The sequence below is a fragment of the Hypanus sabinus genome (genome assembly GCF_030144855.1).
Source record: "Hypanus sabinus isolate sHypSab1 chromosome 24 unlocalized genomic scaffold, sHypSab1.hap1 SUPER_24_unloc_8, whole genome shotgun sequence".
Taxonomy (NCBI): Eukaryota; Metazoa; Chordata; class Chondrichthyes; order Myliobatiformes; family Dasyatidae; genus Hypanus; species Hypanus sabinus.
The window spans coordinates 882988-899962 of NW_026778951.1; the positions used below are offsets into that span (position 1 = coordinate 882988).

The 16975-nt window shown below is 44.9% G+C and overlaps 1 protein-coding gene across 1 annotated transcript in view; it reads right to left on the reverse strand.

Annotated features, from left to right (window-relative positions):
* Positions 1 to 14687, reverse strand: part of pdzd4 (PDZ domain containing 4) — a gene marked incomplete at its 5' end in the record, with an annotated part of 71380 nt that extends 56693 nt beyond the window's left edge. The window contains one exon of the mRNA XM_059957668.1: positions 14589 to 14687. Coding sequence (XP_059813651.1) covers positions 14589 to 14687 — 99 coding nt within the window. The remainder of the gene's footprint in view (positions 1 to 14588) is intronic.
* Positions 14688 to 16975: the final 2288 nt, after the last annotated feature.

Genomic DNA, 16975 nt, shown 5'->3' on the forward strand with positions numbered 1-16975 from the left:
ACAATGGCAACACCTCTGTCAGGATGCTGTTTATCGACTACAGCTCAGCCTAGAACCTGGGCCTCTGTACCTCCCCCTGCACCAGAAGACCACAATCTGTGTGGATTGGAAATGACCTAGAACGGTACAGCACAGGAACAGGCCATTCAGCCCACAACATCGTGCTGAACCTGCTAAAAACAAATCAAAAACACCCAGACACTGATCCCTCCTCCTGACACCATGTCCATATCCCTCCATCTTCCTCATGGGAGGCTAATCAGGAAGATTATGGTGCAAATGGGCTGTTTGGATTCAGAACTGGTTTACACATAGATTATAGAGGGTAGCTGAACTGGGTGTCTGTAATTAGTGAAGTTCTCCACAGATCTGTGCTCAGACCTCTTCTGTTTATGATGTATATAAATGACCTGGATGAAAATGTTGTTGGTAAATTTGTAAATGATACCAATGGACAGTGCAGAAGACTGCCAAAGAATAGTAGTAGGTCTCCGTTAGGCTCGATAGACCATGGATTTGCACCTTGGAAAGTTTCTGGGGCGCAAGCCTGGGCAGGGTTTTTTATGGAAGACCGGCAGTTGCCCAAACTGCAAGTCTCCCCTCTCCACACCACCGATGTTGTCCAAGGGAAGGGCATTAGGACCCATACAGCTTGGCACCGGTGTCGTCGCAGAGCAATGTGTGGTTTAGTGTCTTGCTCAAGGACACACACACAGCCTCAGCCAAGGCTCGAACCAGTGACTTTCAGATCACTAGACGAACACCTTAACCACTTGGCCACGCGCCAACACTGCCAAAGAATACAGCTCGATTATAGATCAGTTGCAGATGTGGGCTGAGAAATGGCAGAAGGAGTTTAACCCAGATAAATGTAAGATGTTGCACCTCAGTAGGGCAAATGCAAGGAGACAGTGCACTCTCAAGGGCAAGATCAGAGTACAGAGATATTGGGATCCAAGTTCATTGCCCCTTAAGAGTGGCAACACAGGACAATAAAGTGGTTAAGAAGGCTTATGGAATGCTTACTTTTATTTGTAATTTATTTTTTGTTGAAGTTTATCATCAAACATTTCCATAACATGTACTTCAGGTACTGTACATATATATCATATAATCATATTTATCACAAATCTCCACATAATAATTATCTGAGGTATACACTTATAGAAAGGAGAGGCATCGAGTTATCTTACAATGTTAGTTAGGCCACATTTGGAGTGTTGCATACAGTTCTGGTCACCCCATTTATAGGAAAGATTTTGGAGAGTGTGCAGAAGGGGTTTACCAGAATGCAGTTTGGTTTAGAGGCCATGTGCTATCACAAGAGGCTGGATAAATTTGGGTTGGTTTCTCTGGATCTGATGGAAGTTTACAAGATTATGAGAGGCATGGACAGAGTCGACACAGAGAATTTGTTTCCCAGGGTTGAAATGTCTACTACCAGAGGGCATGTATTGAAGGTGAGAGGGGGGCAGGTTCAAAGGGGATAAGTTTCTTACTCAGAGAGGGGTGGATTTCTGGAGTGCTCTGCCTGGTATGGTGGTGGAGGCAAATACATTAGAGGCTTTTATGAGAAGTTTGCCCTACTTCAACTTAAAAACTCTTGCACAAGGACCATCCCTATCTTTATCTATAGCTATCTGAAAGTTAAGGAGTTGTGGTCACTGTTCACCCATTGAAAGGCCAGTGAACTGGCCAGGCTCATTACCCAACACCAGGTCCAGTACAGTCCCTCATGTAGGACTACCTACATAGAAACATGGAAAACCTACAGCACAATACAGGCCCTTTGGCCCACAATGCTGTGCTAAACATGTACTTACTTTAGAAATTACCTAGGGTTACCCATAGCCCTCTATTTTTTTAAGCTCCTTGTACCTATTCAGGAGATTGCGGAGGCCTTAGCAATGATCTTTCAAAAGTCGATAGATTCTGGCCTGGTTCCGGAGGACTGGAAGATTGCAAATGTCACTCCGCTATTTAAGAAGGGGGCAAGGAAGCAAAAAGGAAATTATAGACCTGTTAGCTTGACATCGGTGGTTGGGAAGTTGTTGGTGTCGATTATCAAGGATGAGGTTATGGAGTACCTGGAGGCATATGACAAGTTAGGCAGAACTCAGCGTGGTTCCCTCAAAGGAAAATCCTGCCTGACAAACCTAGTGCAATTTTTTGAGGAAATTACAAGTAGGCTAGACTGGGGAGATGCAGTGGATGTTGTGTATTTGGATTTTCAGAATGACAAGGTGCTGCACATGAGGCTGCTAAACAAGATAAGAGCCCATGGAATTACAGGAAAGTTCTTACGTGGATAGAGTGTTGGTTGATTGGCAGGGAACAGAGAGTGGGAATAAAGGGATCCCATTCTGGTTGGCTGCCGGTTACCAGTGGAGTTCCACAGGGGTCCGTGTTGGAGCTGCTTCTTTTTACGTTGCATATCAACGATTTAGATTATGGAATAGATGGCTTTGTGGCTAAGTTTGCTGATGATACAAAGATAGGTGGAGGGGCTGGTATTGCTGAGGAAACAGAGAGTCTGCAGAGAGACTTGGATAGTTTAGGGGAACGGGCAAAGAAGTAGCAAATAAATTACAATATTGGAAAGTGTACGGTCATGCACTTTGGTAGAAGAAATAAACGGGCAGATTATTATTTAAATGGGGAGAGATTTCAAAGTTCTGAGATGCAACAGGACTTGGGAGTCCTCCTGCAGGATACCCTTAAGATTAACCTCCAGCTTGAGTCGGTGGTGAAGAAGGCGAATGCAATGTTGGCATTCATTTCTAGAGGAATAGAGTATAGGAGCAGGGATGTGATGTTGAGGCTCTATAAGGCACTGGCAAGACCTCACTTGGAATACTGTGTGCAGTTTTGGGCTCCTTTTTTAAGAAAGGATGTGCTGACGTTGGAGAGAGTTCACAGAAGATTCACTAGAATGATTCTGGGAATGAGAGGGTTAACATATGAGGAACGTTTGACCACTCTTGGACTGTACTTGTTGGAGTTTAGAAAAATAAGGGGGTCCTCATAGAAACATTTCGAATGTTGAAAGGCATGGACAGAGTGGATGTGGCAAAGTTGTTTCCCATGGTGGGGGAGTCTAGGACGAGAGGACATGACTTGAGGATTGCAGGGCGCCCATTTAGAACAGAGATGCGAAAAAAATTCTTAGCCAGAGGGTGGTGAATCAATGGAATTTGGTGCCACGGGTAGCAGTGGAGGCCAAGTCATTGGGTGTATTTAAGGCAGAGATTGATCGGTACCTGAGTAGTCAGGTCATCAAAGGTTATGGTGAGAAGGCGGGGGAATGGGACTAAAGGGGAGATTGGATCAACTCATGATGAAATGGCGGAGCAGACTTGATGGGCTGAATGGGCTTTTGTCTTATGGTCTTTTGCTAACCTCCCGAAACTCCTAATGGAATTCTTTCTAGCTGCATCGATGTGTCAGGACCAGTTTAGATCCTCAGAGATCTTGACACCCAGAAACCTGAAAATTGCCCACTCTCTCCACTTCTGACCCCTTTATGAGGATTGGATCGTGTTTCCTCGACTTACCCTTCCTGAAGTCCACAATCAGTTCTTTCGTCTTACTGACGTTGAGTGCAAAGTTGTTACTGTGACACCACTCAACTAACGGGTATATCTCATTCCTGTACACCCTCTCATCTCCATCTAAGATTCTACTGACAATGGTTATATCATCAGCAAATTTGTAGATGACATCCCTTTTACTCTACTTATTTAACCAGTTAATATAAGTATACTTACTGTAATTCAGTTTTCTTTCTTCTCTCTATTGTTATGTATTGCAATGTACTGCTGCCACAAAGTTAACAAGTTTCACGTCAGTGACATTAAACCTGATTCTGATGCACATGTACACACACACACACACACTCACACACACACACACACACACACACACACACACACACACACACACACACACACACACACACACACACACACACACACACACACACACACACACAGATACAGAGCAGTGGGCCACACTCTCTGTGCCAGGGTCATCTCCAGAACAGGTCCTGGGTTGGGAACAAGGCTCTTCCTCGTGGTGAGCCGAGTGCACATGACCAGAACATTGCCCACCCCACCATCCCTCTCCATTCAGGTGAATAGTTCTGCTTCCACTCGTTGCCTGGATTTGCACAGGGCCTGACGGTACTAGGGAACTTCATGTGCAAGTTTTTTCATGGTCCTTGAGTTTCCTCTCACAGTCCCAAGGTTAATTGGTTGCTTTGGAAGATACCAGGTTGCTTTGGCAAGTAAGGTGAAAACAAAGCCAAACAAACAGATAGATAGATAGATAGATAGATAAATAAATAAATAAAATCCGTTTTCTTCGGTATTCACTAAGGAGAAGGATACTGAATTGTGTAAGGTAAGGGAAACAAGTAGGGAAGTTATGGAAACTATGGTGATTAAAGAGGAGGAAGTACTGGCGCTTTTAAGGAATATAAAAGTGGATAAATCTCTGGGTCCTGACAGGATGTTCTCTAGGACCTTGAGGGAGGTTAGTGTAGAAATAGCAGAGGCTTTGACAGAAATATTTCAAATGTCATTAGAAACGGGGATGGTACCGGAGGATTGGCGTATTGCTCATGTGGTTCCATTGTTTAAAAAGAGTTCTAAGAGTAAGCCTAGCAATTTTAGGCCTGTCAGTTTGACGTCAGTGGTGGGTAAATTAATGGAAAGTATTCTTAGAGATGGTATATATAATCTGTCTGGATAGACAGGGTCTGATTAGGAACAGTCAACATGAATTTGTGTGTGGAAGGTCATGTTTGACAAACCTTATTGAATTTTTTGAAGAGGTTACGAGGAAAGTTGACGAAGGTAAAGCCATGGATGTTGTCTATATGGACTTCAGTAAGGCCTTTGACAAGGTTCCACATGGAAGGTTAGTTAGGAAGATTCAATCGTTAGGTATTAATATTGAAGTAGTAAAATGGGTTCCACAGTGGCTGGATGGGAGATGCCAGAGAGTAGTGGTGGATAACTGTTTGTCAGGTTGGAGGCCGGTGACTAGTGGTGTGCCTCAGGGATCTGTACTAGGTCCAATGTTGTTTGTCATTTCTGGATGATCTGGATGATACAGTGGTAAATTGGATTTGTAATAATGCAGATGATACTAAGGTAGGTGGCATTGTGGATAATGAAGTAGGTTTTCAAAGCTTGCAGAGAGATTTAGGCCAGTTAAAAGAGTGGGTTGAGCAATGGCAGAAGGAGTTTAATGCTGATGTGTGATGTGTTACATTTTGGTAGGAATAATCCAAATAGGACATACAAGGTAAATGGTAGGGCATTGAAGAATGCAGTAGAACAGAGTGATCTAGGAATGATGGTGCATAGTTCCCTGAAGGTGGAATCTCATGTGGATAGGGTGGTGAAGAAAGCTTTTGGTATGCTGGCCTTTATAAATCAGAGCATTGAGTATAGGAGTTGGGATGTTGCGTTAAAATTGTACAAGGCATTGGTAAGGCCGAATTTGGAGTATTGTGTACAGTTCTGGTCACCGAATTATAGGAAAGATGTTAACAAAATAGAGAGAGTACAGAGATTTACTAGAATGTTACCTGGGTTTCAGCACCTAAGTTACAGGGAAAGATTGAACAAGTTAGGTCTTCATTCTTTGGAGCACAGAAGGTTGAGGGGGGACTTGATAGAGGTATATCAAATTATGAGGGGGATAAATAGAGTTGACGTGGATAGGCTTTTTCCATTGAGAGTAGGGGAGATTCAAACAAGAGGACATGAGTTGAGACTTAGGGGGCAAAAGTTTAAGGAGTAACATGAGAGGGAATTTCTTTACTCAGAGAGTGGTAGCTGTGTGGAACGAGCTTCCAGTACAGGTTCGGTATTGTCATTTAAAGTAAAATTGCATAGGTATATGGACAGGAAAGGAATGGAGGGTTATGGGCTGAGTGCGGGTCAGTGGGACTAAGTGAGAGTAAGTGTTCAGCATGGACTAGAAGGGCTGAATGGCCTGTTTCTGTGTTGTATGGTTAAATTGTCCTGTGATTAGGGTTAAATTGAGGTTTTCGTGGTTTGCTAGGTGTTTGGCTTGAAGGGCCAGAAAGGCCTAGTCTATGCTTCATAAACAAATAAATAAACTTGTCAGAGTCACATAACATGGAAACAGGCCTTTCAGCTCACTGGTTGATGCCAATCAACATTCCCATCCAAACAAGTCCCATCTGTTGGTGTTTGACTCATATCCCTCTCAACCTTTATGGTCCAAGCCCCTTTAATACATTGTTAATGCACCTGTCTCAACCACGTCCCCTGGCAGCTCGTTCCATATATCCACCACTCTCTTGGTGAGCAAGTTGTCCCTCAGGTTCCTATTAAATCTCTTCGCTCTCAATTTAAACCTGTGCCCTCTAATTCTTGATTCCCCAGCGCTGGGGAAAATGTCTGAATGTATAATGTTATATGTAAAAGTATGTGAACGGCATATGTTATTACACCACCATGTCATTTGTGATTTCCTGACTCCCATGCTTTTCTTTTGATTTGTTTCTGGAATTAGAAAACATAACAGTGGTGACCAGGTAGTTTTAAAAGGAAGCTGAGATGACTACCCATCTGTTGAAGTGCAACATGTTTTTTCTTTACAAGGGGAGAGAGACAGTTGGTTCAAAAAAGCACAGCACATGTTTCTTGGCAAAGAGAGAAAGACAGTTGACTTTTTAAAAAAGGCAGAAAATTACAAAATTCGCGGATTCATAAACAGTACCAGGTGATAATAAAAATAAGCAGAAATAACTGGCTACATCAGAAAGATAGAAATGTTTGATTGCACAACGGATGTATACTGAACAAATTGAGCAGTATTTTGAATTAAATGCCAGTTTTGCTGTGTAATTGTTGGAAAAGCATACAGTTTGCTTAGAAGTTTGACTACTCCAATCAAACCAGCTGAAATGAGCTTTGCTGATATCATGAAAGTAATTCAGGAACATAGAACTGAATCCATTGTTGATTGCAGAATACTTTAAATTTCATAAGAGGAATCAAAAGGAAGGGAAGTTCAATTTCAGCTCATGTGGCTGAATTGAAGAGACTTTCTGAGCATTGCCAGTTCAGTAATGGGACCAGAGCACAACTCACATTTAAAAGAGGAGTTGAAATCTCTGTTATCAATGGAAACAACAGACAGAGACACGACTGATTTGCAGTCAGGAATGAAAGTGAGCGTGAACAACATTGCAACATCTAAACAGAAACCAGCCTGGCTGAACAAATGATGATACCTTTGTGACAGGGGCTCACATACCCTAGACCAATGTAGGTTTCAAAGTGAAACTTGCAAAAAATGCGACAAAGTAAGGCACATACAAAGAGTATGTTGGGTAGCCAAGAGTAAATAAGACTACTCAGGTAAGAGAAAAAAATAAAAAGTCAAGTTACAGTTTCAAGAAGAGCACTAATCTGCGTGCTGTTAATGAGAGAACTGATAACAACGAGAGTAACACAAGGGCTAGACAGCCTTGAGATTTACAATGTGAAAACTACTAACAGACAAGCAATATAGCTTACACCAGAAGTGAACAGCAAATTAATCACAAAATGAGCTTGAATGGCATTTCAAAGATACTGAACTGAAGTCTGCAGATATCCAACTAAGAACTTATACTGAAGAAGCGGACAGCAGAGCAGAGGTGGCTGAAGTTTCTGGGAAAAAGTCACAAGGCACAGGATAGTTATGTCCTACAGAAGTTGTTCTCAAATGGCAGGAGTACACAACTGTGGCTGACAATGGAAGTTAAGGTCTGCATAAAAACTGAGAAAAGTTCATATAAGAGTAGCAAAAGGGAGTGGGAAGTTGGATGATTGGAAAGTTTATAAAATCCGTCAAAAAGGAAATTAAAGGAAAAGAGAAAGATGAAATATGAGGGCAAACTAGCCAATAATATAAAGCGGGATACTAAGAGGTTTTTTTTTCAGTTATATAAAGAGCAAAAGAGAGGTGAGAGTTGATATTGGACCACTGGCTGACTGATGGCAGTGAGGTAGTATTGGGGGACAAAGAAATAACGGATGAACTTAATAAGTACTTTGCAGCATGCCAGAGGTCTGTGAATGTCAGGGAACAGGAGTGAGTTCCATTTCTATCACAAAGGAAAAAGTGCTAAGCAAACTGAAAGGTCTTAAGTTAGATAAATCACCTGGGCCAGATGGACCACATTCCAGAGTTCCAAGAGAGGTTGCTGAAGAGATAGCAAGATGCATTGGTCATGATCATTCAAAACTCACTTGAGTCTTTCAGGGTTTTGGAGGACTGGAAAACTCTTTATGAAGAGAAAGATAATTATAGGTTAGTAAGCCTAACTTCAGAGGTTGGTAAAGTGTTGGGTCCATTATTAAAGATGAGGTTTTGAGGTACTTGGAGATGAATGATAAACTAAGTCAAAGTCAGCTTGGTTGCCTAACTTTGAGGAAGTAACAAGTAGGGTGGACAAAGGAGAGGCAGTGGATTTTCGGAAAGCATTTGATAAGGTGCCACACATATTTTACATACAATCCTATGGCATCACAGGAAAGATACTGGCATGGGCAGAGGAAGACAGAAGTCAGTTAAAGTCAGTCCCAAGCTCATCAGGCTGGTGCTTAAGCCAGTTTCCATGGCATGAAGTGACTGAGAATACGAGACCTTCCCTCCCACCCCCCGCCAAGGTTTCCACTTTCAGCTGAGTGGACTGGAGCAGTGTGTGGTTAAGTGCCTTGCTCGAGGATACAATACGCTGCCTTGGCTGGGGCTCGAACTCACGACCTTCAGATCACTAGTCCAACGCCTTAATCACTTGGTCACTCCAGCAGACAGTGAGTGGGAATAAAAGGGGCCTTTTCTGGTTGGCTGCCATGACTAGTGGTCAGTATTGGGATTGCTACTTTTCACATTGTTTGTCAGTGATTTAGATAATGGAATTGATGGCTTTGTGGCAAAGTTTGCGGATGGTATGAAGATATGTGGAGGGGTAGGCAGTGCTGAGGAAGCAATGTGATTGCAGCAGGACTTAGACAAATTGGAAGAATGGGCAAAAAAGTGGCAGATGGAATACAGTGTTGGGAAAAGTATGATAATGCATTTTGGTAAAAGGGATAATAGTGCAGACTATTATCTATATGGGGGAGAAAATTCAAACATCAGAGGTGCAGAGGGACTCAGGAGCCCTCGTGCAAGACTCCCAGAAGGTTAATGTACAGGTTGAATCTGTACAATAGAATATAAAAACAAGGAGATAATACTTTATAAGATGCACTTGGAGCATCGTCAACAGTTTTGGGCCCCTCATCTCAGAAAGGATGAATTATTATTGGAGAGAGTCTAGAGGAGGTTCACGAGGATGATTCTGGGAATGACGAGGTCAATATGTGTGGTGCGTTTGGCAGCTTTGAGCTTGCACTCACTGGAATTTAGAAGAATGCAGGGATCTCATTGAAACCTACCAAATGTTGAAAGAGCTATATAAGGCTGATGTGGAGAGAATGTTTCCTATGGTGGGGGTGTCCAAGACTAGAGGGCCCAGCCTCAAAATTGAGGGGTGATCCTTTAGAACAGAGGTAATGAGGATTTTCTTTTAGCCAGAGAGTAGCGAATCTGTGAAATGCTCTGCCACAGATAGCTGTGAAGGCCAAGATTGTGGGTATAGTTAAAGCGAAAATTGATTTCCTGATTGGTCGCGCATCAAAGGTTATGGCAAAAAGGCAAGTGTATGGAGTTCTGTGGCACCTGGGATCAGCCATGATGGAGTGGTGGATCAGACCTGATGGGCTGAATGGCCTCTTTCTTCTCTTATGTCTTATGGTCTAAAAGATAACTCCTGTGGGAATGAAATTAATAACGGTGAAATACAACAACCACCAAGCCATATTGGGCTTGTATGTGGTAAGAACAGGAGGGCCAGCATTGTGGAGCCATGGTTACCTAAGAAAACTACAACTTAATTAGTAATCCATTCTCCAATGAATGCTTACCACATTCCCTGCAAATAGACTTAACTGAAAGGTAATTAAGAAAGGTATTGGATGATGCTACAGCAGTGTTCAAGGATGGCAATGGAAAACTCAGACATATCGAGGGTAAAATAATGTTGAATGAAAATGCCACACCCATGTTTTACAAAGCCTTATACAATCTGTGATAAAGAATTCAGTGAGCTAGATCACATTGAGGTTGAAAGAATTCTTTCCAAGTTTGAGTGGTCACTATGGCTGTCAGGATCTGTGGCAAGCTTAAGGTCACCATCGACACAGATCAACACCTTCTCCCCCAGGATAGATGTCTTCGCAAACCTTGCTGGAGAAAAGTACTCAGCAGAATGGACCTACCTACAGATGGAGATGGAAGAAGAGTCCAAAGTGCTTCTCACCATAAACGCTCACTGTGCTTTATTGCTAAAATAGGCTTATATTTGAAGTAGCGTCCGTACCTGCACTCTGACAGAAAGCTATGGACCAGGTGCTGCAAGGCTGCCCAGGATGACATTATTGTTACTGGTGAAGATGACAAGGAACACCTCCAAAATCTCAAGACAGTGTTAAATATATTAGAAGATTATGGTCTCAGAGCATGATGTGGGGAAGTGTGAATTCTTTAAACAAAGCATTATTTACTGCGGTCACACCATTGATGCACAAGAATTACACAAGCGTGCTGAGAAAAATTGAAGAAGTGGTTGATGTCCCAAGGCCAAAGGATGTGTCACAGTTGCAGTCCTTTTTAGGATTTCTCAATGATTATAACAGGTTCCTCCCAAACCTGGCTACTGTGCTCCACCCCCTAAATTTATTACTACAGTTCGGGAAGAAACAGCAATGGACAAAACAGTATGAGGTGGCTTTCCAAATGGTAAATGAATGCAATGTCTGTTACTGCACTCACATACTCTGATCCACATCGTCCACGGTCCGTTGTCCTGCTGCGATACCCTGCCTGATGCTGTAGGTGCGGTCATGTCATATGTTTAAGTGATTGCAAGTGAATGCCCCATTGCCTTTGCATCATGTTCCCTTACTGCTGCAGAGAAAAATTACACCCACATTGACAGAGAGCCTTGAAAATGGTTTGAGTTGTCAAATGTTTCAATCAGTGCTTGTATGGAGAGAGTTTACCCTCATTACTGATCGATAACCACTGGTGTCCATTTTCAATCCACAGAAGGTGATTTCTTGCAGTCGTGCTTGGATCCCCTCAGACCCAGTCTCTCAAGGAGTACGCAGGACGAACTGAGGGCTCCTCAAACAGGAAAGGTCGGTGTTTCACTGCTGGACAAGCGGTCCTGGCGAGGGAATACAGTGGCTACTTGGAAAGATTAGGACAGAACTGGACCGCTCCCACACAGAGGAGGTTTGCATCTGATAACATCTGGAGACGGCACATCAGTCAGTTGAGGACAGCAGAGTCAATTGTTAGAGAATTGTGGTTCAGAGCTGCCCGAACCACTCCCTGTGGTCCCAGAGCAGGCCCCAAAACCTGAGGTTGTTTCACCTACCAAAGAGAGTGACCCACCCACCCCACCTCCGTCAAGAAAGATGTTATCCCACAAGAGTAAGAAATCCTCCACAGCGATTCAGTGATTCAACCTTTAGTCCTGAATGGGACAATTTAAAATTTATTATGCTGTGTATGTATATAGTGTAGCGTGTATGTGTGTGAATAAATGACGTGCTGCATAATCGAGTTCAGATGCATTCTACTTTGATTTGGAGTTTACAGATGAGAAGTGAGGAGTGTTGTGTATTTAAAATCTCAATAATATTAAAATTAAGTAATATTATAAATATATTGTTTGATTAAGCATTCTGTGTTCACAATTCATTCCGGGTTATATGTGAATGGCATACATTATGCTACCATGCCGTATGTGAGCACTTTAATTTTCCCGGGTCTTGAGTTTTTGTTTTGATTTGTTTCTGAATTTACAAGTCCTGATATTCCCCTACCCACCCATTTCCCCCTCAACTGGCCTCACCTATCAGCTTGTACTTCCTCACCACCCCACCTTATCCTGGTGCCTTCCCCTTTCCTTTCCAGTCCTGATGAAGGGTCTCTGTCTGAAAAGATGGTGGTTTATTTCCCTTCATAAATGCCCTTAGTATCCTTTGATCTTTGGTCATATATAGCAGTGAAAGGAAGTCACCAGCCCACACGTCCTGGGCCATTCATTGTATACATCCCTGAGATTAATTTGCTAGCAGGCATACTCAATAAATCTATAACAGAGTAATAACCATAATTGAATCAATGAATGATCGCGCCAACTTGGGCATTCAACCAGTGTGCAAAAAGACTACAAACTGTGTAAATACAAACAGAAAGAAATAATTATATTAATAAATAAATAAGCAATAAACACCAAGAACATGAGATGGAGAGTCCATAATAACCATGTAACAATTGCAGCACGGAAACAGGCCATCTCGGCTCTTCTAGTCCGTGCCGAACGCTTACTCTCACCTAGTCCCACTGACCTGCACTCAGCCCATAACCCTCCATTCCTTTCCTGTCCCTATACCTGTCTAATTTTACTTTAAATGACAATACTGAACCTGCCTCTACCACTTCTGCTGGAAGCTCGTTCCACACAGCTACCACTGTGTAAAGAAATTCCCACTCGTGTTACCCCTAAACTTTTGCCCCCGAACTCTCAACTCATGTCCTCTTGTTTGAATCTCCCCTAATCTCAATGGAAAAAGCCTATCCACGTCAACTCTATCCATCTCCCTCATAATTTTAAATACCTCTATCAAGTACACCCCCCCAACCTTCTATGCTCCAAAGAATAAAGACCTAACTTGTTCAATCTTTCCCTGTAACTTAGGTGCTGAAACCCAGGTAACATTCTAGTAAATCTTCTCTGTACTTTCACTATTTTGTTGACATCTTTCCTATAATTTGGTGACAAGAACTGTACACAATACTCCAAACTTGGCCTTACCAATGCCTTGCACAATTTTAACGTTACATCCCAACTCCTATACTCAATGCTCTGATTTATAAAGGCCAGCATACCAAAAGCTTTCTTCACCACCCTATCCACGTGAGTCTTTGAAACTGAGTCCATAGGTAGCGGAAACAGTTCAAAATTTTTTACAGATGTACCTTGTAGAGCATTCTAACTGGCTACATTGCTGTCTGGGATGGTGTGTTGAACTACATTTACCTGTCTGGACACGCCCCCCCCCCCTTAACCCTGCTGACTGCTCCTGTAGCTCCTCCCACAGACGATTGGAAGGCGATTGGAAAGACAGCCCCTTCCTCAGTCTCCAGGATGTTGTGTGGTGGTCACTTGCTGCTTGTTCTTTCTTCCAGCCAATAAAAGCCAATATCTTGCCTCACGTCTCCGAGAGTTATTGATGGTGCGTCAGATGGGGAGGGGGCACTGCACAGGACTGAAATAAGCTGCAGAAAGTTGTGCAGAAATTAGCTCCATCATGGGCATTGGCTTCCCCAGAATCCAGAATCAAGGAGCGATGTCTCAAAAAGGTGACAGCCATCACCCCGAACATGCCCTCTTCTCATTGTCACCATCCGGAAGGAGGTGAAGAAGTCTGAATGCACGGAACGGCTTCTTTCCCTCTGCTGTTTGATTTCTGAATGGACATGGAGCCCATGAAATGCCTCTACTTTTTTTTCTCTTTTTGCACTACATACTTAATTTAACTTCTTAAATATACTGTATATATATATTTTTAAATGTAATTTACAGATTTTATTTTATATTGCACTATACAGCTGCTGCATAACAACAGATTTCGTTCACTATGCCAGTGATATTAAACCTGATCCCGATTCTGAATCAAGTGAAGTGAAGTGAAGTCGTCCCCTCTGGTTCAACAGCCTGATGTTTGAGGGGTAATAGCTGGTTGTGTGAGTCCTGAGGCTTCTGTACCTTCTTCAGCTGTGAGAAGAGAGCATGACCTGGGTGGTAGAGGTCCCTGTCGATGGAGGCTGCTTTGCTGCGGCGATGCTCCATGTAGATGTGCTCAATGGTGGGATGGCTTAACTCCTGATGATCCGACTGCATTTGTGTAACAACATCGTGACCACTATGCAATGCATTTAATTGTGTTCTTTCTTGTAAAGATTGTGTTTAACATGTATGTACGTTTAATCCTTGTGGAAGTTGTGCTATCTGACGCTCGGTACCTGTGATGTTGTGCACATAAGGACTTGTCTGCAGTCTGGGCACTGAGTTCAAGAGCTGGGAAGTTATGATGTAGACTTATAAAATTCTGGTTATGCTCGATCTGGAGTATTGCAGTCACCCCGTTACAGGCTTTGGAGAAGGTAGAGCAGAGGCTCACCAGGCTGTTGCCTGGATTAGAGGGCATAAGCTCAAGGAGAGACTGGACAAACTTGGGTTCTTTTCTCAGGAGTGGCAGAAGCTGAGGGGAGATCTGACAGAAGTTGACAAGGATATGAGAGGCACAGATAGAACAGACAGCTGGTAAGGAGTAGAAACCCTGGCAGACTACTCTCTGACAGTGCCCGAGGCCAATACTGAGCCTGGGGCAGCACGGCTGAGCCCTGCCATTCCCCAACCCGCTCGCCTCGCTTACCTCTCCGATGTAGATGCCAGTATCGTTCTCATCGTCAGTGCGGTAACACACAGTCAGACCCAACTTCTCCTGATGTCTCTCCTTGTACAGCTCCACCTCCTGTGCACACAAGAGCCCACACACAGGTCACACAGTGAGGAAGCAGGCCCTTCCGCCCTTCTGCTCCATACTACCCACAGCCCGGCTTAGTTACCTACCTTTTACCATGCACCTGTTCAAATGCCCCTTAAGTGCAACCGTACACCCTGAAACCTCACCCTCTGTATGAAGCTACCACTCAGGACTTTTATAAATCTCTCCTTTCTTGTCTTCTATCTTTGTACTCTAGTTTCAGACTCCCCAACTCTGGAGAAAATCCAATGAAGGTCCTCCTTAATAAATCTCCTAATGGTTTTATGAACTTCTCCCCTCATTCTCCTGCACTCCATTGAATGGATTAAAAGCTCAGCGTGGTCAAACTCTCCATAAAACCAAAACCCTGTGGAGCAGGCAGCATCCTTGTAAATCTCTGTGCATCCCCTCCAGCTGACAATATCAGACAGGCAAAGATGCACACAGAATGCCTGGTCAGCTGACAGACATGAAAATCAAAATAAAAAGACACCTTTTGAGAATCATTCTCATGTCACTGGTCACTAGAATGCTCACATCCCAAGATACTGTGGATCCATCACTGTGACCCCCTCCAGCCCATACTCCTGTTCCATCTATGACCATCTCCATCCCCTTCTCTGTAAACCCTCCCAACACCTGCATTCCTCCCCATCTCTGTGACCTCCTCACCTACTACACCCCTCCCCATCACTGTGACCCCCTCACCAACTACACCCCTCCCCGTCTCTGTGACGTCCTCACCGACTACACCCCTCCCCATCTCTGTGATCTCCTCACCGACTACACCCCTCCCCATCTCTGTGATGTCCTCACCGACTACACCCCTCCCCATCTCTGTGATCTCCTCACCGACTACACCCCTCCCCATCTCTGTGACGTCCTCACCGACTACACCCCTCCCCATCTCTGTGATCTCCTCACCGACTACACCCCTCCCCATCTCTGTGACCTCCTCACCGACTACACCCCTCCCCGTCTCTGTGACCTCCTCACCGACTACACCCCTCCCCATCTCTGTGAAGTCCTCACCGACTACACCCCTCCCCATCTCTGTGATCTCCTCACCGACTACACCCCTCCCCATCTCTGTGACGTCCTCACCGACTACACCCCTCCCCATCTCTGTGATCTCCTCACCGACTACACCCCTCCCCATCTCTGTGACCTCCTCACCGACTACACACCTCCCCATCTCTGTGACGTCCTCACCGACTACACCCCTCCCCGTCTCTGACCTCCTCACCGACTACACCCCTCCCCATCTCTGTGACCTCCTCACCGACTACACCCCTCCCCGTCTCAGTGACCTCCTCACCGACTACACCCCTCCCTGTCTCTGACCTCCTCACCTACTACACCCCTCCCTGTCTCTGACCTCCTCACCGACTACACCCCTCCCCGTCTCTGTGACCTCCTCACCTACTACACACCTCCCCGTCTCTGTGACCTCCTCACCGACTACACCCCTCCCCGTCTCTGTGACCTCCTCACCTACTACACCCCTCCCCATCTCTGTGACCTCCTCACCGACTACACCCCTCCCCATCTCTGTGACGTCCTCACCGACTACACCCCTCCCCATCTCTGTGATCTCCTCACCGACTACACCCCTCCCCATCTCTGTGACGTCCTCACCGACTACACCCCTCCCCATCTCTGTGATCTCCTCACCGACTACACCCCTCCCCATCTCTGTGACCTCCTCACCGACTACACCCCTCCCCGTCTCAGTGACCTCCTCACCGACTACACCCCTCCCTGTCTCTGACCTCCTCACCGACTACACCCCTCCCTGTCTCTGACCTCCTCACCGACTACACCCCTCCCCATCTCTGTGACCTCCTCACCGACTACACCCCTCCCCGTCTCTGTGACCTCCTCACCTACTACACACCTCCCCGTCTCTGTGACCTCCTCACCGACTACACCCCTCCCCGTCTCTGTGACCTCCTCACCTACTACACCCCTCCCCATCTCTGTGACTTCCTCACCGACTACACCCCTCCCCATCTCTGTGACCTCCTCACCGACTACACCCCTCCCCATCTCTGTGACCTCCTCACCGACTACACCCCTCCCCATCTCTGTGACCTCCTCACCGACTACACCCCTCCCCGTCTCTGTGACCTCCTCACCGACTACACCCCCTCCCCGTCTCTGTGACCTCCTCACCGACTACACCCCTCCCCGTCTCTGTGACCTCCTCACCGACTACACCCCTCCACATCTCTGTGACGTCCTCACCGACTACACCCCTCCCCGTCTCTGTGACC